Source organism: Lonchura striata, chromosome 26 (genome assembly GCF_046129695.1).
Source record: "Lonchura striata isolate bLonStr1 chromosome 26, bLonStr1.mat, whole genome shotgun sequence".
Taxonomy (NCBI): Eukaryota; Metazoa; Chordata; class Aves; order Passeriformes; family Estrildidae; genus Lonchura; species Lonchura striata.
Window position 1 is genome coordinate 5,117,530 of NC_134628.1, and position 22,634 is coordinate 5,140,163.

General features: G+C 41.0%; 1 protein-coding gene across 2 annotated transcripts in view; it reads left to right on the plus strand.

Annotated features, from left to right (window-relative positions):
- RLF (RLF zinc finger) overlaps positions 1–22,634 on the plus strand; it is a 40,036-nt gene that overhangs the window by 5,420 nt on the left and 11,982 nt on the right. The window contains exons 3-5 of one of the 2 annotated variants that reach the window (XM_021554894.3): positions 4,433–4,514; positions 13,397–13,529; positions 22,378–22,580. In XM_021554894.3, the coding sequence (XP_021410569.3) occupies positions 4,433–4,514; positions 13,397–13,529; positions 22,378–22,580 (418 nt within the window). Of the gene's footprint in view, positions 1–4,432; positions 4,515–13,396; positions 13,530–22,377; positions 22,581–22,634 lie in introns of those variants that run through there. The other variant, XM_021554895.2, reaches the window with a different exon arrangement.

The following is a 22,634-nucleotide window of genomic DNA, read 5'->3' on the forward strand; positions in this document are numbered from 1 at the left end:
TGTTGTAGCTTATATATTCAGAAACTGTGTTAGAGGACAGTAGAAAAGCAGACTTGCTGAAATCTTTTCTTTCTTATAATGATTATATTTGAAAGGAATCTAAAGAATTAGAAACACTAAAAGTGAGGTGGAAGATAAGGAGGATAATTGCATACCCGAATTAACTCTCCCACATTTTTTCTTTTTCATAAGTTTCCAAGGGAGTATGAGAGAAGTTAGAGCAGGGAATTAAAGATAAAAGTTGAGGTTCCATGAGGGAGGAAGACTGTTACCTAGTTAGGGGCACAAAAACATACTGTTCCCATGTAATTGGGATTTTTGAGGAGACACTTGGGTTACCCACAGCTGTCACACACACTGTGTTTTCAGACTTGAACCTTGACTGGGAATGAAATGAGCAAATTTGCTGTTTCAAAGCAGAGGTGCTCTACTTCCTATTGAAATCCTTCTTCCCTTCCAACATTCCTCCTGGAGAAGAGGAAAAGAACTTCCTCCTCCTGACTTCCTTCTCAGCAGGGTGAGCCAGTAACAGCAAAACTCGGTGTGCTGTGGTTTCCCCTGCTGCCTGCTGTGTGTTCAGAATGCAGCTGACATGATGTAGGGACTGTGCCTCCCGTAAGAAACATGATGCTCATGCAGTGTGAGATATTGTTGGTCCACTGTCCAACCTTAGGAAACAAAAGGAAAGTTTGGAGTGGTTGCTCTTGTAGATTGCAAATGTGACAAAACGTTTGGGGGTGTGTGGGTAGGAAACAAGAATTTTTTTTCTGGCCATGGCCTTACCTGCTTTGCTCAAGTGGAACTTGGACAGGTTATTTTCACAGCCCCAAAGCACAGTGCATTCCCCTCACCCCCCAGTATTACTATTTCAAAGGTGTTGCCTCTGTAGAAGAATTAATAAAGAATTAGCCATGTCAGAGATGTCTTTCACTGACAGTTAGTTAGCTGGTTATTCACTCAAACTTCTGTAAGTGCTTTATTTCTAAAGCTGCTGTGAGGGGGAAGGTGTTATGTTGCCATCAGTATGAAAATTTTACTTCCATCTGAAAACGGTTTATTTGATTTTAAGATAAATAGATTAAAAAAGAATAAATATTTGGTCATAAGTCACATTGCGTTTGCCACTAGCTAAGATTTACACTGCTTTCCACTTTCTCCTGTGTGCTGTGATGTCACTGAACTGAAAGGGAACTTGCCACTTCTGCAGCTTTGAGGAGGTGTTTGTATGTTGTTTTTTTAACCATAAAAAGTGAAAGGAGATTTGAATGCCATCAGGATTAAGAAGCAAAACTGTATGGAACCAATGAGAGCAGGCTTGCTCAGGCTTGGAGCTCAGTTCACCTGTGGGTTGTACCTGTGGTACCTGACTGATGTTGTTCAGGACTGGGCTTCCTTCCCACAGCACTCTGTGGGCAGGCACAGGTGACACTGAGCTGTTTGTGTCATAGAGCTGTTCTCAGCCTAATCCACTGCTGCACTTTGATTCACTAGCTTGCATTTACCACTCCACTATCACTAAGAGCTAATTCAACTCTTAATAAGCACAGGATAATTCCTGGCAACAAGTGAACAATGTGTGCTGATAATCCAATGTACAATGAGTCATCTTTTTGTCTCTGAGAAGATTAGGATAGATAATAGAATACAACCTAAAGATAAACATGGTTTTGAAAGGTTTTAAAATTTAATTTTAAAAATTTTTGTGAATGAGATATAAAGTGACTACTGAAAAATTGTATGCAAATAATATGTTGAATTTTGAATAGCATTATTTGTTCCAAAACCAAGACATTTATATCTAAGACATCTTTTATTAAAAGATATTTTGAAGTTGAGTGTTTCAGATGGATAATATTTTTTTCTAATGATGTAAACTTTTAAGAACCCATTACAGTTTATTTGCAAAAATTGTGGCTGAAGTTTAGAATTGAGTTTTGTATAGGTAGGCATTGTGGTGGTACTGGTGAAGTAGGGTTAAAAAGGCTTGACTTGATGGCATTGATCCTGGTATTTTGATTTGTGGCCTAGCCATGACGTGTAAACTCTATTTAGTTGCATTGCAATAAAGAGGGCAGTGGGATTTCAGTGCGTTTTAATGTATTGTATAATAAGAACCAAAAGAAAGAATTAAGATAAATAGTGTGTTGTCCCCCTTGGCAGTGGGGAAGTTTTTATGCACCTGTGTATTTGAATCAATTTTTACCAAAAAATTTAGTTAATTGGCTTAGAATTCTAATTATTCTTCTGCCAAGGAAATGTGATTGGAATAGCCTGGATATTACTTTTACAATTGTGCTGTAAGTTGTTTTACGTGGTAGCTTATAATCTGGAGTTCCAGATTTCTTATGGAGTGACTTCCAGACCAGAGTGCTCTGTGTTGGTATCCTGAGGAAGACTTGCAGTGAAAGAACTTTGGCCTTTTGGTTCAGATCAGTCCTGTGTTACAGACAGTAACTCTGGAGATATAAATTAAATCCTCTTGTCTTCCTAGACTATCTCACTGTGTATACACAATGCTTTAAAAATGTAATTGCTGGTTTTTTCACTGTCCAAATAGGAACTGAATGCTTAACTTCAGAAAAACGATGTTTAAAAGCTTGCTTTGTAATTTTGTTCAAGTCTATTATATTACATAACCAATATCATATATATGAAAAAGAAATGTTGTAGAAAACTTAGTTCTAGGAGTTGAAAGTGGACATAGGTAGGATTAAGTCTGAAAGTGAGGTGTGCATCAAAAGACTTTACAGAAGCACACTGACCATGAACTTTGCAAATGTGTTACTGGGTATAGAATCTGTGTGAAGTGGATGAAAACAGAACACATACCTAGAGATTTTCTTGGTTGGTTGGTTTGTTGTTGGCTTTTTGTTTGGGGATTTTTGTTGGTTTTCTTGGTTTTTGTTGGTTTTTTTAAGTTTTAGGGTTTTTTTATGTTCAAATAGAGTTCAGGTGTTTCATAAAGTTGGTTTTGATAGTCTGTTAGCAACTGCCTGGATCTAAACATTTGGGCTGGTGAATTAACTTGTACTGCCAAGTTGGACTGCAAGGCAAAACAAGGTCCTGGTTATTTTTTTAAATTGAGACCTATGACAGTTGGAATATCCAGTGGTCCTGTTGGCAGCTTTTTCGTCACCAGCAAAGTCTTGTGCTTAATGGTGTGCATAATGATGGAATGACAGTGGTGAAGGCTGTTGTATTAGAGCTTTTTGCAGCAACTACTGTTTCAAAGAACCAGGATTGGGAGTGAACTCAAATGTATAAAATGTGAAAAGGATGGCAGATACTTATTCAATATTCATCCATTTGGTCTTGTTGATGTATATGACTGCTGAATCTGGCTAAAAACTGAGTAGGCATAGCATTTGGTAGGTAACTGTTCAATGCATTTATCAAAAGTCAGGAGGAAGATGGACCTTGAGTACTAAACAGATCTGAAACTCCTGTTTTCCTTATGGTCATCTCTTCCTTTTCCACTTTCCCAAGCTCAGTTCTTCTGTCTGTCATACGACTGAATGTGTTGCCCTGTCATTGTTCTGTTTAATATTTGAGAGAGAATGTTTTGAAGAAAAAGTAGCAAGAGTTGAAGTTACCAGTGTAGATGTAGCTTACAGCAGTGATTTAGTGCTTTTTTATACGTGGTGTCCTAGATTAGATTTCTTTCCTTACACTGTCACGATTTATGAAAACACTTCTGCTGTGTGCAAGTCTTGTGAATCTCTAGGAGTGTCTTGGTTAACATTTTAGTTTGGCTAGATCTAATTGTTCAGTAGGGTTTTAGGCAATCCATGTGTTCTGTACCAGGTTGGATGGCTCCTGTTTGAGAACAAGACAGGCAGCAGTCCTGCCGTGGCAGGTTGCAGTTTGTGCTGTAGGTATTGGAATGCTCCCCCAGTTGGTATAAGGGCTCAGAAGGTGTTTCTAGGTGCTGATTCTCCTCTTGACATATCTTGTCCAGATCCATTTTGGTGCTGATGCATGTCTTCTGTCAAGCTGTCTCTTGGGGTTTTTTCCCTTGTGTATGTCAGTGCTGAAATGTCGAGTTAGGTGAAGCTGGCTTTCATTCTTCCTCTAGGCAGAGACCAGTGAGCTTTATTTAGAATGGTTATTAGGTTTTCTTTGAGAAGAAAGAATAGAATTCTGTGATGCAATGATCCTGAGCTACATTGAATGGACTATCTTTATGATAAGAGTAGCTGCAACCTTAAATTGGAGAGCTTGTGTGTAGTAAAAAGGAGCACTGTTTCCATATGATGAATAATGCCTGATTTCCAGGCTGTTTCAGGCCTTTAATTGATTTGTACAACCTAACATGTTTCAGTGTTACTGTCATTACTTTACTGAATGCTAAGTAGCATGTGCCAGAAATGTTATTTGATGTAACAAGAGAATGTGTTCAGGTAGCTTGTTTACTTGCCTTTTGCTTTTCCAGGAGTTGTTTTGAGCTACTGCTTTCAATTCCTGAAAGTGAATTGCCACATGAGGTGTGGTTAGGATTCCATCAATCCATTCAGGTAAGTGTTCTGAATTTATTTTTTGCAATTTACATATTAAAAAAAAAGCTGCAGTTGTATTCCTTCTCTTCTACCCTTCCCCTGAGTTCCACTTGTCCTGCATTGCTGTTACCTAGGCAGCAAGAATTTCTGAGCAGCAAAAGTGACTGCAGCAACCGTATTGGGAGTCTTAAGGCCCAACAGCATATTTATAACCACACTGTTGATGGCAACTTAAGCAAGAGAACCTTAGTAAGTTTTAATTGAATTATTTGTATGAGAGACAGACTGAGTTAAATGAAGTGATTTAACAGTTCTAAAACATAGCTTTGATGATAAAAGAGCTTTTGTGAAGGCCTGAGTGGCAGGTTAGTGTCTGTACCTGGTTATTTGAGAGGGATGGAAATGATAGGGCATGTCTTTAGTTCAGGTGTTATTAGCAGTGTTTCTTTATGGGTGGTGCTGAAATAAGTTCATACTGCAACATTCCTACACTCAAATCAAGATGGCTAATGTAGACTGTGTAGGAAGAAGAGATGTTTTGTGGGTTTTAGTCTGAAGGTAGCTGTCTGCAGGAACTGGTGTTCCTCATGGAGCTGAAAGACAGGAGTGGTATTGCTGTATTCATATTGATGGGCCCTTCCAAGACCAGGGACTGCTCTGTTTCTGCTATTGCCTGTTCTGGCTTTAGTTGTGACTGGTGAAGTTGGAATCTAAAAGTTACTGGTGAAGACCTTGGCAGGAAATAGTTGGAAGTGAACTTAGACCTTGCAGCTGTCTTTATTGCAAGACCTTTTACCCCTTTGACTGGGGGTTTTCTCAGTCCCTGAGGCTTGGCTACTACTGCTTTAGCTCTGAAGATGCTAGTATTGAGCTTCTACTTTTGTTTTCCCTGTAGTCAAGGAAACAAAAGGTGTGAAAACTTCAGTAGACTGAAGATGAATAAACCTGTCACTTTAAACTGAGAGGAGCAGTCTGGCAGAGCTTTGTAGTCCTGCTTTTGCAGAAGGGACAGAGATGGTCTGTGCTTGAGTGAGTCTAGGTGTAGAGAAACCTCATTTTCCTGAAATACCATGGAATATTTACTAACATGAAACAGCTTTGTGTGGCATGTACTTGATAATAGAAAGAAATGCAGTAGGTACAGTTTAAATTCTGTTGCCTTAGTGGTGACAAGGATCTGTCATTTATTTTGAGTGCATAGGTCCTGTGACTCCCTTAATGACTGTAACAGAGCACAATGGGCATTGCAGCACTCCAGAGCTGGTTTGGAGGTGCAGCAATTCATTTTGACAATACCCAGCTGTGCTGTCTGGCTGGCTATTGGCCAAAAGCTGGGTCTGTGCTCCCAACCCCTTTATTTGTGGGGATGCCACAGAGAAGAGTGGTCAGCCACAGTTCCATCTTTTATGTTAGGACTCATTCAAGATGTTGAAACTTAGTGTTTCCAAAGTAACTCTTCTTTAATTTACTTCTATGGTCATTCAGGGTATAGAGGAGTGAATTAGAATCGCAGAGTACCAGGTTGAAAGGACCTCAAGGATCATCTGGTCCAACCTTTCTTGGACAAAGGCAGGGTCTAGACAAGATAGCCCATCACTCTGTCCAGCTAAATCTTTAAATTGTCCTACATAGGATAATACACCAGTTCCCTGGGGAGATTATTCCAGTGGCTGAATCTTCTCATTATGAAAAATTTCCCTTGGTTGTCCAGTCAGAATTTCCCCTGGAGTAACTTGTACCCATTACCCCATGTCTTTTCCATGTGAGTTCTTGTAAAAAGGGAGTACCCATTGATTTTTGTAGCTGTTCATTAAATGCTGGACTATGGTGATATGGTCTTCCCTGAGCCTTGTGATCTTACCTTACACTAAAAGGAAAATATGTTTGCAACTGACATGGCCTAGGCCTGAAACAAGATGTTTGGAATATGGGAAGGCATATATAGGATTTTTTTTTATTATAGCAGAGTTACAGTGTGGCTCTAAAAGTTGCTAGCTTTTAACTGGAGGGATCTGCAAGGAGAATTCTTGTTACCAAGTTTAGTGATTTCTATGATGTAACAGATCTGTGCGTTTCTAAGATTTTGAAATGAGCAATCGGACTTTGGTATGTCTGTCAATAGAGAGCAGATTTTTAGTCTGATGAGATGGCTCTATTTATGCTGAATAGGTTGGAAGGGAGCTGTTAAATTCCAGTGGTAGAAAGGTGTGATGTCCCACTCTTATGAGGGACAGAGTGTTCAAGATTTGTAAACCCTTGTGGCCTTAAGAATCTGCAGAAGTCAGAGGATGCGCAAAACCAAAATTTTATTAGTAAAGTACACGCTTGGCATGGAAATTGGTCTATTCGTACTTTACCTACTGTGTAGGCACACAGCAGGAGGGATTGGATAAAGGGTTAAGGTAACTTCTCCAGCCACATTTTGTTCTTTCTCATGGTGTGTTATTAGCAATAATCCTTGTGTGTTATTACCAACAATGCTTGGTTGGGTTCTCAGCATCTCACTGTTGGCGTTTGAGACATACATGTAAGCCCTTATCTTCTGGGGTTCTGCAAAGGGTGGCACAAGCTCAGATCTCTCATGTCAACTTTTAGAACTAAGGGAAAATTCAAGATGTGCTGCTGCCAGGAGCGGTAATATATACTTGGCTTTTGTAGTGACTTTTTGAGGCTGCGGCTTCCAAGTTTAGCACTCGCCTAATGCTCCCTGTAGTTCAGATAGTGAACTGATAAAACATGGTGATATTCTGAAAACTTGCTGAAGAGGTGTGTGGACTTTTACAAACAGGTGTTTCTAATAAGATTTTGAAGTAGCTCTCTGGCAGAAGTATGAGAATAACACTTGTACCCTGCCTTGGAGTACAAATAGGAACCCACTTGTCACCACAGAAGGATTAAGTCTTATGAAGGGTAATAGGGACCTTCAGACAAGAATCACTTGTAGGCTGTCTTGTAGGTTTAAAACTTGTGTGTGTCTGTGTGATGTGGAGATCTCCAGGGAAATCCATTAGGAAAGCACTGCAGAATGCTATGTTAGCACATGCCCAAGACTCATGGATGTAAATGTGCTTATTGCTTTCCTAACAAAACGAACAAGCTTGGCTTCAGAGGACTATAACTCCTAAAATGGGAGGTGGTTTTTGGATCTGCCCGCAGTAATTGTTGCTCTGTAACAATCTACACAGGTAATGGCAGTCAGTGAAACTTCAAATAAATTTTCATCCCAGGAATGTGAAAGGTGAGTGAGGGCTTGCATTTCAAAGCATCAAGGTGTGAGGACTGTCCTAGACCTGAAAGTGGAGTGTCACTGATGTCCAGTTTATACTGGACACACAAAATGCTGTCAAAATCTTCATTTGGCTTTGACCTGATAGTTCTGGTATCCTAAATAACAGTAATTATGTCCTGCAGTCACCCATGAGTTCAGTTTTCCTCATCGTTAAGCAAGATCAGAGGCAGCTTGGGTAAAATGAAAGCAAGATGTGAGATGGTATGGCAGGAGTCTCAGCATGGATTTATTTAATGGCAGCAAGCAAAAAGATGCAGACACAAGTGGGGGAATGCTGTAAATATGAGTGGAAGAATTGGGACAGAAGTACAACAGGGCTCTTGATACAAGTAAACTGTTAATCTGGGGGAGGAGCTCAGTGGAGAAGTACTGTGTGGATCAATGTAATCTAGTCAGGTGAAGAAGGTAAAACCATGCATTCAAAAACATCTTCAGTGGGAGTAGAGATGTTTTGTTCTGAGTATTGAATATGGGTTGTGGAACAGGGTTCCCTTCGAGCCTTACAAAGAGCATCAGTGCTTTATTTAGAAAAACTGTGAGTTGAAGGAAAGCATAAGCCAAAAGCTTCTGTAAAGCTGTAGTAGATGCTGATCACTCTAAACTGCCAGGACTGAAAAATCCTGATGTCTTTAGTAAATTGTTTCAAGGCTTTTCTTTTGAACTTTGTCCGTAGACTCTTTCTGTATTATTCTTTCCTGATTTCATCTAGCATGAAATGTTTTATGTCCTACTCTTTAGAACCTGTTTATGGTGTTGTTGTAACTTAATGAGATCTGTAAATGTTGCATTAAGTTTCTTAAAGGACTTTTGTAGTATTCATAATAGATTTTTGCATATATTCCCATTAATGTTAGCTTTATATTCTTCAGCAGGTGCAATATGGTTCAACTAAGCACTGTAGTGGAAGGGGAGTGTACTGAAAGTAGTTAATTACTTATGCTAAATATGTTGGTGAATCTTATATTTGATATTTTTATATTAATACCCTGAATCTCAAATACAGTGCTGACTCGGCAAATCAGTTTGCTTGTATCAAAAGTCCCTTCTTTCTCACCTTCTTAGGTTTTTTCAGAGGTGCTGAAATGTGATGGATCTCCATAGTTGGGCTGGGCTCTGCTGGCTCTCTACTGCATCCTGAAGCCCTCAGATTAGGGAACAGTTGCTATTGGGAAGACATTGCTTATGTTGGATGTCTGGATCATTGAATATCATAAACTGAGGGACAGTGGTATTTTCAGTACCCAACCTGTGTCCAGGTTATATGATTTCTTTTTTTTTTTTTTTTTTTTTTTTTGTCAGCCATGTCATTCCTATAGTGATGGCAGATGAGTGGCCTGCTCTGGCTGTTTCTGAGGCTGTGGCTTCTAACTCCTCGGTACTTTGATGGGTAATTCCAGCCCTTTGTAGGGCATAACACCTGTGCTGAATAAAGCTGTGTAAAGCTCACAGAGTTCAGTCTTCATGGTGAAGTTTGAATGCATAGGCTCTTAAATGCTGATGGCTTTTTGGAGTTAGTCTTTGACCTGATGTATACTTGAGACTGAGAGATATTAATGCTGTAACACTGGTGTGAGGGAAGAGAGTGCATCGTGGGTGATCTGGCAACCTGTTGTGTTGAAAAGACTTAATGCTGTATGACATGTAGTTGGGAAGGGCCTGAAGCACAGGTTGTTAAAATGGGCTTCTATTGATTTTTTTAGGTAAAATCCAGTATCTCTTCTACCTGCACATCTTTCTTAATCATCCTCAAGACTGAAGATAATATACATAGACTTCCTGTAGGAAGTATGTACCTGTTACAGAAACTGGGCTGTGGTTAAGTGTTTCATGGATGCGAATTTAGATCAGTTTGTTGTTTTCCAGTGGTGTTTTTAAAGCTGTCCTGAAGCTACAACTTGAGCATCTTTTGGCAGTTGCATTGTGTTAAGCACTGTATGTCATTCACCTGGCTGGTTCTATTGGCATGCCATTTAGCTCAGTGTTAAGTGGGGAATTGATCATGTTTTAGTTTTATAAAGCAAAACAAACCCAAAAAACCCCACTTCATCCCTGAGGGTCTTTGTGGTGAGCTTTGTTCACTGTTCCAGCATTCAGTGGAAGCAGAGACTTGAGAGGAAGAACAGCTGTGTGAGCCTAAGGATTGCTTAACTGATGTTCTCAAATGCTTAAATACAGCCTGAAACCTTTGTGTGTCAGTCTGTCAGTGCTGTTAGCCAAGAGCAGTTTGAGCTCTGGTAAAGAGCCTGTAAAGTCCCTTGCATCTTTAGGGTCCAGCTGTGACACTCAAAAATTATTTTTAACCTTGTGAGTAGCATTTCAGGCTCAAGACCAGAAGCCAGTTATTGCAAGCATCCTACTTGGCTATCTTTGCATCTGCCAATTTGCACCAACTCCTCTAGCAATACCAACACCTGATTCTTGAGGTGGTCTTACCAATTACTCACTCACTAGTTTTACTTCCTTTATAATCATTTTTAGAAGTAGCGTGGTCTAACAGTTGGAACAGTTGGAACAGTTACAATAATTATCTAAAACAAAAATTAACTTTGGAGCAACATCCACAGAAAATCTCTTGTACTGCTAAGGAAGATGAGATTGTTAAAGTTACCAAAACTGCTTGATTGTTGCTTTCAGCTATGAGACTTCTAATTTTATGGTCCTTGCAAGGTGGAAGTCTGCACTATAGTTCTGCATTTGGAAAGAGCTCCTAATGTGTGCTTTTTTTTGCTTGCTTCTGATGTTGGTTTGATCTTTTTCTTGCAGTTGGAAAAATACTCATATAGGGTAGAAGCACTGACTTCCACAAAGTGTGCTTTCAGACATAGTTTCAGTGTGCTTTCTGACATAGTTTGGAATTTCAGTGTGTTCAGGATGAAATTTCAGTGTGTTCAATCTCTGCAGGTTTCTGTTGAGGCAGAGGCATGAGTTTGCTTGAAGAAAGCTCAGTTACCTGATCCACCTCTTCACTCAGAGTAAGAGGGCTTTCTCAAATTAGGTTGCTTAGGGTCCTGCCCCACCACATGTTGTCTTTAAGAAATGGAAAATGCACAAACTTTCATTAGTCTTTTCAAAATGAGTTTTTACATATGGAAACACTTCCTGCACACACACTTAGAGAATTTTGTTTCCTGTGACTCCCTCACTAGACAGCTCCAGCTACCTTCTGGCAATATAGTGAAGATAAAGACAGCTCTAAGATTTTCCTTTTCACCCTTTCTTCTGCACGTGGTGGTCTTTGCTGGATGTGCATTAGTATGGTAAATGAATTCTATGGGACAGTTGCAGACTAGGTGTTGTACTGCAGTGGGATTTCAAAAGTGCCAAATGGGAATAATTCAGGAACCTCTTGGTTATGCTCTGTTTGAGACTGTTCAGCATAGCTAGCCTTGTTTGCAGTACTGCTGACCTACACTTAAATTAGACCCTAGAGACCTGTGGTGCCAAACTGGAACCTAGCCAGCTGGTCACCAACCTGTTCTGATACTTGGGCTTGTACCATGTGCAGCACTTCCACTTGCCTGCATTGAACTTCACTGAGTCCCTGTCAGTGATGTTCTGCAGCCTGTTGAATGGCCTAATGGCTGCCTGCCCTGCAGTGTCAGCTGCACTCCTGGGTCTGTATGACCTGTGGGCTGGCAGATAATGAATGTGCTTTGTCCTGTTATTCAGACAATAAATGTGTTCAAAATACCAGCTCGCTGTTGACCCTGAGAAGTGCTGCTGAGAGCAGCTGCCAGTTGGGTTTGTTTGTGTGGCAGCACATTTCTCTCTCAGGATTTTTCATAGAGGTGCACAGAGAGACAGAGAGAAAAAACAATTTCTATTTCTGCTCCTTGTTTTTCCCATGTGGAATGTGTTTGAAGAATTGTTTACCTGGGGTGAGTGCTTGATTGGATTCTGGTGAGGATTATTTGAGTCTTATGGCCAGTCCAACCCACCTGGGGCTGGACTCTCAAGAGAGGGTCACGAGTTGAGTTAGAGAGATAGAACAAGTAGGTTTGTAGTTTTATTATCTTCCTTTATATAGTATATTAATATATTTTAGCATAGTTATAATAAAGAAATTATTCAGCCTTCTGAATTGAGTCAGACATTGTCATTTCTTCCCATTGGGTTCGCCTGCATTTACAATAGGTTTGTACAGTATGTTACAAGCCTTTTAAGTCTGGCTGTTGAGCTTGTTTTTTTACATGTGTTTTGTCCATTTTTCCTTATTTTAACAATTTGGTTTTCAAGATACTGTGAGAGATTGTCAAAAGCCTTGCCAAGTATGACTAATGTCATCTGTAGCTTATCACAGAATGTAGTCTGATTACTGATTGTAGTTTCCAGGAGAATTTGTCCCATGTTCTTTTTGGGGTCAGGCTATGCTGACTGGCCCATGGCTCCCCAGGGTTTCTTACTCTTGGTGATTTCTTCAAGTCACTAGAAACCTTTCTCCACTATAGCTAAAGGGTACAACAGAGGCTGTCAAAAGCAAGCCTGAGGTTAAAGATTGTGTTAAAAATACAGCACAGTGTTAAAAATACAACACAGTGTTAAAAACGCAGCTCAGCAGAAGGAGGGGACATTGCCACATATTGAACTTAACATCTGCTGTGAGAAGCATTTTTACTGAAGGTGTAGCCACAAATTGCTTACAGTTAGTTTGCTTTAATTGTCAGCATTAGGAAATTCTGAAAGATGATATTTAATTTTTTCAGTTCAAGTCACCCTACATCTGTTTCTCTACTAGGGACATTAAATGCCTGGAATTTGTTTCAAGTTGCTTTCTTTTCTGTGTTAGACTCTAGATTCTTCCCATGTGTGATGTCTGTCTTTTTTTAATTCCTCCTTTACTCCTCAGATTTCCAGAATTCAAAGCAGCAGGGCCCTGGTCACTGAGCAATGTGCTATGTATTGAGGTTTTGTGGGTGAGCTTCAGCTGGAGGCCTGCTGGTCATGGATAGTCTCTGGATCAGGCTTCACAGCATCAAATCTGCTAGGATCAGAAATCCCTGGATCTTAGAGTAAATGCATTGGACATAGATTAGTTTCTAAGAAAATTGCATCTTTATTTCCAGTCGAAGGATGTTTTCATCTTAATGATGAAATATCCCATGGTATTCTTCAACTAGTGACTGATGGCTTTCATGGCTCTCAAAGTGAATTGACTGGCTCATCTTTAGTGTTAACACTAAATGTACAGTTCTAGAGTCTTGTGTTACTAATTTTCAAAATTGAGTCTTTCTTCTGAGTTTTTAAATAGCATATGTTTTGATACAAAATCATCCTTTGTCTTTTATACTCCTGATTTTTTTATATATATATACACATGTACATGGAGAACTGTAAAAATTGCAGAAGAGTTACAACTGTAGAATAAGCTTTTTGATTAAGCCATTTCAGTTAACTCAGTGGTCTGAAATTGGAACATTTTTCAGTAGGATTAGAAAAGTGAAAGAACATTGGACTATTAAAATCCCAATGCAAACTTGTCAAAGCAGTAATGACTGAGAGGAATAGTGTGAAAGTATTAGCATGTAGTGAAATATTAGGATAGATAATGTAAAATTACATTGGCTTAATTTTTAGCTAAGACTTTTAATGACTTTTTTTTACATTTTTATAGGATTCACATGATGCATTACTGGAATTTGGGAATAACAACCTCCAAATATTGGTGGATATCACAAGGGAAGGGGTATGGAAAAATCCAGTTCTTCTTAAAATTCTATCCCAGCAACCAGTAGAAACTGAGGAAGGTAAGAGTGTGATTTTAGAGATGATGTTTGGTTGTTCAGAAATTACTTGGGGCAGTTTTGGTGGGTAAGCAGTGATTTGAAGACAGAAGAGTTGCATTTTAAATTGTACTGTGGGGTAGTATTCGTATGTTGCTAAATAATATTCATTATGAAACTGTCTCACTGGCATTTTGAATAATGTGTCCAATTGTACAACCAATGCATCTCTGCTTGGACTGTACCATCCATCAGTTTGAATATTTTGAAACTCCAGTTTTAAAAATAATATTTCTTCTTTGATCATAAAAATACAGACATTTTTCTTCCTGAGATGCTTTGTTTCTCATAACTCTGTGCTTTTAAATGTTTTCCTGAACTCTTCACAGGGAGGAATTGAGTATTGTCCATACTTTTCAGAGGCATAAAAGATTCATGTGGAAGGGCAGTGTGGAGTGTTATTAACTTTAGGTTGGGGGGTGCTTTGTGTTTAGACTATGGAAATAAGATCTTAATTCAGAAACTGCTGAGAGGTGAGGAACAGATGTTGGTGTCACTTTATGTAATAGAGTCTAATGTCTTCTAGTAACTTTCTTTACTCTGAGTTTTTTTCCCATTAGTGGTGCTATTAAGTACTAGTAGGTATTTTATCTATTTCATTAACAGTGCACTAGACTGCAGTTTACCTCTGGTAGTCTAAAGTTAAAAATAACACAGAAGGGAAGAAGAGTTTAAATTCAAGTCTTAAAAATTAAGGAGGGAATAAAAAGGTATTTTAAGTTAGGTTTTCTTCCATAGCAGAATCCTTTGTTCTGGCTTTGGGTAGCCTCTCTTTGAGTTGAAGTCTGTTTGTTTTTTTAATAAATAAATAGAAACATGTTATGGTTATTGAGACAATATGTTGTTCCTTGTGCTAAAAAAAGAGCAGCCAAGTTGGACTGCAGGATTCACTAGCCTTCATGTCAGGTATTAATAGCATGGGAGAAACATTTGAACTGTTGTGGTTTAAACTCAGCTGGAAACATTTAGCCTCACTCAGCTGCTTCCTTTTCCCCCACCCCTCTGGTGAGAGGGAGACAAGGGCTGAGTTGAGATAAGAACAGTTTACTTGTAAACAGCAATGAGATAAAATGAACAGTGACAGTAACAATACCAATACCAACAGTTTATAAAAGAAGGTGATTACATTCAAAAACACTCTGAGAAACTCCTGCACTTTGGCCAGAACAATCCCTTGCAGCACTACAGGCTGGAGACTGGCTGGACATGGCCAGGCAGAAAGGGACCTGGGGGTGCTGCTGGACAGCAGCTGGACATGAGCCAGCAGCGGGTCCATGTGGCCAAGGAGGCCACTGGCACCTGGCCTGGATCAGGAGTGGTGTGGCCAGCAGGAGCAGGGAAGTGCTTCTGCCCTTCTGCCCCTGTACTTGGCAGTGCAGGGCTGCACCTTGAGTGCTGTGTCCAGTTCTGGACCCTCAGTTCAGGAGGGACGTTGTGATCTTCAAACATGTCCAGAGAAGGGCAACAAGGCTGGTGAAGGAGGAGTGCCTGATGGAGCTGGGGTTGTTTAACCTGGAGAAAAGGAAGCTGTGGAGGGACCTTTTCAGTTTCCACAACTACCTGCAGGGTCTAGTCAGGTGGGAGTCAGCCTCTTCTCCCAAGCAAGCAGAGACAGGCCAAGAGGTCACAGTCTTAAGCTGCATCAGGGGATGTGTAGGGTGGACATTGGGAAAAAATTCTTCACTGAAAGAGTGATTGGGGACTGGGATGGTCTGCCCAGGGAGGTGGTGGAGTCACAGTCCTGGAGGTGTTTAAAAACAGACTGGATGTGGCACCGAGTGCTTTAGTTGATGAGGTGGTGTTAGGTCATAGGCTGGACTTGATGATCTCAAAGGTCTTTTCCAATATAGTTAATTCTGTGGCTCTGTGACATTCATTGGAGTTCTTCTGCACAGGTTCATTTTTAGGTAGTCTGGAATACTCCACAGGCACACCTAAACAGTCTGAGTGTGACTCAGTAACCCTACATTAGACAAATCTGGCAAAAGCACATTTCTCAAGTAAAGTGTTAGACATTTTAAGTAAAGAGTACTTCTGAGAAGTTGAATATCTGCCTAAAATATTACTTCTATCATGTGTCTTGCATTTGTGGCAATCTTGGAAACTGTGGTTTGTTTTTCTGCTTGCTCTGTCTGAGCAGCTGGAATTAGTCTCTTGGCCTTGTGTAGGAGATGGTTGGAGTTGGTATTAAGCAACTATCTCTAGATGTCTACTAAATTAATTTAATTGTTTGTTACCTTCAGAATCATATCAAGTAAATACTAATTTTTGTAATAGGTTGTAAGTCACTGATGAGTTACAAGGTTTGTCTTCCTTTCATTTGTGTCACTTCTTTGATCTGTATGCTGTTCTATGCTGGCAGGCTCCATTTGATAGAAATAGGAGGAATCAAACTATATTTCCTGCAGGTCCCAGAAAGGATGGCAGTTCTGCTTTTAGGCTTGGGAGTTGGGGCTGCAGAAGGGGCTCCAGTGCAATGGATTTTCAGTTGCCTTAGTCAAACTGCCATTTTAACCTTCAGTACCACAGCAGCTTCAAAAAGTGTCTCTTTCAGTCATCTGAAGCTTAGTTTCTTTGAATAGTTTGTATTCCATGCATTTTGGGTTTTTGTGATGAGTACCTGAAAAGCATTCCTAGTTTTTGCTGCTGTGAGCCAGATATGAGAGTAGCTCAGTGTGCCTAGCTGAAGCTGTGTTTTGTGAACTGGTAGTTCATGTTAATGATCATCAGATGCTTACTTGAGTGAACAGTCCTGAAGGTGTGTCAGGTTCCTGCCTTTCTTGTTTAGAGTTCTTCCTTTTAATTCTGTTTTTTTAATGCACTGGCCTGGAAGAGGAACTGACATAAAATGTAAATATGATTTGCTAAATTTGTTCCAGCAAAAGTTTAATAGCAGCATTGTATTGGGTTCTGTCTGCTGCTTCTGTGGCTGTTAATAAATTGTACTGCTGTGTGCTAGGCTGGTGGTTCCTAATTTTTACTGTCAGCTGGCTGAGGATGGTTGGTTGGGGCATTAATATTTGCTTGAGGAAAGGGCTTTAAAAAAATCATTTTAACTTAGGCTTTTTAGCTGACTATACAATACCAGCATCCTGATGGGACCATAGTTGATGCCGTTCAACAGTTGTGACATCCCATGTAGTTCTGTGCCTCAGGTAATTAGCTTTAATAGTGATTCCAGACTTCCTCCTCACTTTTGTTTTAACAAACCCTGAACCTAAACGAGGTTGGGGTCATCTTGTTGCTGAGTGCAGCAGATGAATGCCAACAATTTGGTGTGTCTGTCTTGATGAGAGTTGGTTTGTAGGACAGCTGGGATAACCATGCAACACACTGCTGCTGTATAATACACAGACCTCTGTGCCACTTGTGCATACTTAACATATCTTTCTGCACATCAGCACCTGTCCTGTTGCCCTGTTCCATAGTGACTTCCAGCAGAAATGCTCACCCAAGATGCTGTTTTCTCTGGAATGTTCATCATAGTGACCACAGAGTCTTTTCATGCTCTAGTGCCATCCATGCTTTATAAAGCTTGTATTCATAATATTGTGGTGTAACTTAAATTATTTTTCACTGTAAGTGTTTTGGGTGAGAGAGGAATCTCTTATTGTTACTTTTTGGTCCTGGCTTAAGAGAGCTCTTAAGATGTGTCAAGTTGGAAACTGCACTGCCCTTCTGGCTAAAGGAAGGGGGAAGGGTTGCAGGGTGTCTGTGCTGATTTTTATAGCAAGCTGTTTTAGTTTTGAAAAGTTTGATAGAACACTGTGACAGAACACATAACAGCAGGAGATCTAGGAAGAGAAGGAACAAGAAAGTCTGTTCATGGACATGTATGGAAATGTAACTGATTTAGGACTGAGTACAAAATTAGGTTCTCTGAGGGAAAACAACTTCTCATTTTGCTGTCTATTCCTCAGTTTTTGTTCATTTTTCAGGAAAAGAGGAAACTTTCCACTTTAGAGTAAAGCTAAGTGCTAAGATAGATGTCTGACTAGTGACTCATTTCTGAATTTTGCTCCTACCATCATCACTTACATCTGCATGACAGAGAAGCTCAGTTTGTCGTTTGCCTCCTTTGCAAAGTTCACTACACACACCCTTAGGTGTGAAAGAATTGGTCTGAGGACACAGACCTGGCATCCTTGTGGGGGCAGCATGTGCTTACTGACTACTCTCAAAGACTGCAGCAAGGTGAGACCCTCTTGTGCATCCTGGCAGAGCATCCACCTCCGGCTAAGTTTCTCTCATTTGTGCTGGAAGATAAAATTGTAACTGTTAAACTGAAAGTGTTTAATTTGGCTGACTGCAGGATGTCTTAAAATACTTGCCATGTCTTGACTAGCTGGCTCTGACGCTTCAGTAAACTTGATTTAAGCAGTTGCCAAGTGCATGTGTAGCTGTGTAAACAAGAGGAATCTAAAAAATTCTTAGAGACGGTAAAGAGAGTATTTTTTTCCCCCAGTATGTCCTTTATTCCTCTTATGGACCTGAAAAAAAGTATTCTTTGAGCCAAGAGGTGGAGAAATTAGAGACTTAGAGAATTGCTTTTAATTGCTTGTGGCATTCAGATCATTCCTGCTAGGCCCATGAATAGCAGTTTCACTTGGAAGAGGTGGCTGATCTGATTAGTGGGTAAGCCAGCTTTGTGGGAGTTTTCCCTCAACAGTGATCTCCTGGCCATCTGTTGTGGTAGCAGTCTCTTATATCAAATATCCATACTGAAGCACTGTTAGCTTTCCTCGATGAGTATTCAAGCACAGTGTCATACAGATGCAATTTTTAAGGAAGAGAGGAGGCTTGTTTCCTAGCAACTGGAGATCTTACTGCAGGCTTCCTCTTGGTCAGGCAGTTCTTTTTGCTTTATTCATTGAAGTTCCTTTAATGTGAAGTGTCAGCTGGATCAAGAGTTTAATGCTCAGAGGTTTTTCCTGTGAAAAACAGAAACCATTACCATAGATTTAAATCTTAAAATGATTCTCTAATGGATCACTAAGCTGACTCCTGCAGAATACAAGTAAGTTTCACTACAGGTATGTGGTATGTACCTGGCACCTGAAATGAGTTTTCTGTTCAGGTGCACATTGTGAGTTTTCTGCCAACTAGTGTAGTGTCTGTTAGAACACACTGTTGCTTTTTTGGGCAATATTTTAAGTGCAGAGAGCATGAAAACTTTCTTGTTATGTGCAATCCTCTCTTTTAGAAATGTACGTACAGTTGGTTTCTTAACTACCCCTCTTGCATGATATAAGATGCTAACATAGTGAAAGAGCCATTGAATAGAAATATTTTCTTAAGTTGTTAGTCTAAAGCAAGCATTCTTTTTTGACTAATCCAGAGTCTCTTGTAGGCACCAGAGGTAACTGGTTGACTACAGTTGCTGCAGAACACCATTCTTGTATGTGTTTTATCAGAATGTCTCATGCATTGCCATGATTTCTTGTACAGTTCATCAGCTAGTTTGTCCTTGGTTCATATGCATTACTGCCTGTAGTGTAAGAATGTGTTGAATCATCTCTTAATTCACAAGAGTCTTTTGATGTACAGATCTGGAGACTCATATCAAGGCTTTGTGAAGATATTTATGTTAAGCTGGAAATAGCACCACAGCATCATATTTTGAAGCATATGATTTCATCATGTTGGTTTTGCACAGCCTGGTTTTTCATAGCAGGGGGGCCGTGGAGGTGGCTTCTGTGAGAAGCTGCTGGAAGCTTCCACCATGTCCAGCAGAGCCAGTCCCTGATGGCTCTGAAGGTGGACATGCTGCTGGCCAAGACTGGGCCAATTAGAAATGCTGGTAATGCCCCTGTGATAACAGATTTAAGAAGAAAATCAAAACAATGTGAGGGCAGGCAATTTGAATTCCAGCTAGAGAAGAGGAGGAGGTGAGAACATGTGAGGGAAACAACATGGAAACACCAAGGTCAGTGGAGCAGGAGGGGGAGGAGGTGCTCCAGGTGCCAGAGCTGAGATTCCTCTGCAGGCTGTGGGGAGGACTATGGTGAAACAGCCGTGTCCCTGTAATCCATGAATTCCTGGGGGATGTAGAGATCCTCCCACAGCCCATGGGGATCCACGGGGGATGTAGAGATCCTCCCACAGCCCGTGGGGATCCACGGGGGATGCAGAAATCCTCCCACAGCCTGTGAGGATCCATGGGGGATGCCCAAGGGATGCAGAGATCCCCCCACAGCCCATGGGGATCCATGGGGGATGCAGAGATCTTTCCACAGCCTGTGTGGATCCACGGGGGATGCAGAGATTACCCAGAGCCTGTGAGGATCCACGGGGGATGCCCAAGGGATGCAGAGATCCACCCACAGCCCATGGGGATCCATGGGGGATGCAGAGAGCCACCCACAACCCCACAGGGGATGCAGAGATCCACCCACAGCCCGAGGGAGAGGTGTCTGGGTGGATGCCTGGAGGAGTCTGTGATCTGGTGGGAGATGCAGTGGAGAGAGGTGGTCCCTGCTTCCAGGCTGGAGCAGTCTGTCCTTGCAGGACTGCAGCCCGTGGAAGGGTCACCCACCCTGCAGCAGTTTTGGCAGGACTGTCTGCCCATGGGAGGGACTCAGGTTGCAGCAGATTTGGCAGGACTGCTGGTCATGAGATTGGACCCACGCTGGAGAAGTTAATGGAGAACTGTCTCCTGTGGGAGGGACCCCACAGCCTCACACAGGGGAAGAACTCCTCTCCCTGAGCAGCAGAAGAAAAACCTTGGGCAATGAACTGACCAAAACCCCCATACCCTGTCTCCCTGCACTGTCAGTGGGAAGGAGGGAGGAGTTGGGGGAAGAAAAGGTGATTTTAAGGGATTATTTTACTTCTCATTATCCTCTTTTGTTAGTAATAAAACTCGCTTTTACCTCTACATTGAGTTTGTTTTGCTCATGGAGTGTTTTTTCCTGGTTCTTATCTCAAGTTATGAAGCCTTCATTAAATTTTTCTCTCCTCTGGCCAGCAGTAGCAGGGGAGTGAAAGTGAGTGACTTTTGTGGGTGCCTGGCATTTGGCCAGTGTCAAACCAAGGCAAGTATGTGTACTTTATCAAAGCTTTTGATGCTGTCTCACACAGCATCCCCTGGACTAAATGTCCAGGACACAGCTTGATAAATCCATAGTAGATTGGGTGAGGAGTGAGCTGATAGATCAGGTGCAAAGTCTTATAGTAAATTAAATTATGTCAGGCTGGTGAGCAGTCAGTGGTGGAGTTTCTTTAATGTCTTCATGAATTATACTAGTGTGGAATTTTAATGTACTTGAAATAAATTGGCTGATGATACTGTGTTAGGACCTATGGTCTCCTTAGAGAGCAGAGGCATTACAGAGAGATCCAGATAGAGCAGAGAGCTGGGCAGTCACCAGCCATATGAACTTTAACAAGAGTAAGTAATGAATTTTCCACCTGGGACACGGTAATCCTGGTTACATGGACAGACTAGGAGATGGAGAGCAGTCCTGTGGAAAGACATCTGGAGGATTTGGGTTGATGGCAACTTGAATATGAGTAAGCAGTGTGCCCTGGCAGCCAGAGAGGCCAACTGTGTCCTGGGGTGCATCAGGCACAGCATTGCCAGCCAGTCGAGGGGAAGGTGACTGTCCAGCTCTTTTCTGTGCTGGGGTGGCTTCACCTTGAGTACTGCTTTGGGCTGAGCAGTTTTGGGTGCTTCAGTGCAGAAAGAACATCAAGCTACTGGATTGTGACCAAGGTAAGGGGAGGCCTTTGAGGCTCCTCCTTATGAGGAACAGCTGAGGTCTCCTGGCCTGTTGAGCCTGGAGAAGATAATACTCAGGGGTGACCCCATCAGTCTGCATCTTCCTCGAGAAGGTTGTGAGGAGGAAGTGCTGGTCTCCTGTCTCTGGTGACCAGCAGCAGGACAGGAGGACATGAAATGAAGCTGTGTCAGGGTAAGCACAGGTTAGACATGAGGAAAATGTTCTTTACCCCAAGGGTGGTTGGATACTGGAACAAGCTCCCCAGAAAAGTGGGCACAGCACCAAACTTGCCAGAGTTCAGGGAGCATTTGGCCAATGCTCTTAGTTGTACAGTTTGAGGTATTCCTTTGAGGAGCAGGACTTATGGGTCCCTTCCAACTGAATTCTGTTTCTATGATAAACACCTGGGAAGAGAACAAAACTAAATCTGTGAGGTATTTAATCCAAATAAGTATGTTTTGCTTGCTATTTACAGTAATAATCTGAAGTGGCATTTGTACTATTGAATTAGTTCATTAATTCTCATAATTATTAGTAGTATCTGCTTGTTTAAGAGCATAAGCCTAAAATGTCTTAAACACAAATCTTCAAAAGTCCCACAAAGATAATATTGTCGCCCTCAACTTCATTTTACATATTTTGGCATTACATGGGGTTTTAACAGCTTGTGTGGAAAATTTTCCAGTTGAAAAGCATGTAATGAATGCCTTGAAATATATTTTGATTTTTGCAATATAAAACCACAGTTGAAAGGTGATGAGTCTGAACCTCAGTTAAACAGCTGGTATCTGTCTGGTGTGATGAGTGTCCTTTAGCCATTGCTCAAGGACATACATCTTAATGGTGCTGTTTTTTGGGGGGTATGGCAGGGGCTGGCTGGGGGTGGGGATCTGTTTTCTGTGACTCAGCATTCTCTTCCTGCAGAGTTTGGGAGAAGAGAGTCCATTGCTGCCACTTGTCACTATGCCTAGAGTTTCCTAGAAACACAGTTCCTACAAAAATTTGTGAAGGAGTGTGAATGCAGTGAGACAATTTCATTTAAGTGTCATCTGTAAATTAGTCTGTTCTCAAAGGATTTTTTCTTTTCCTAGCTAATAAATTGATTACACGAGAAGGGCCTTCCTTTCTGCAGATGCGAATAAAGCATTTGATGAAGTCAAACTGCATCCCCCAAGCCACTTTCCTGTCAAAATTGTGTGCAGATTCTCCAGAAATTGCAAATGCTTCATGTTTTCGCCAAGCCTACATCACATGTGTGTGTTCAATGCTGCCTAATGAAGACTCCATTAAGGAGGTTAGTAACCTATAGTCCCTTTTTAATATCTATTTATGAAGTATTTTAGAATTT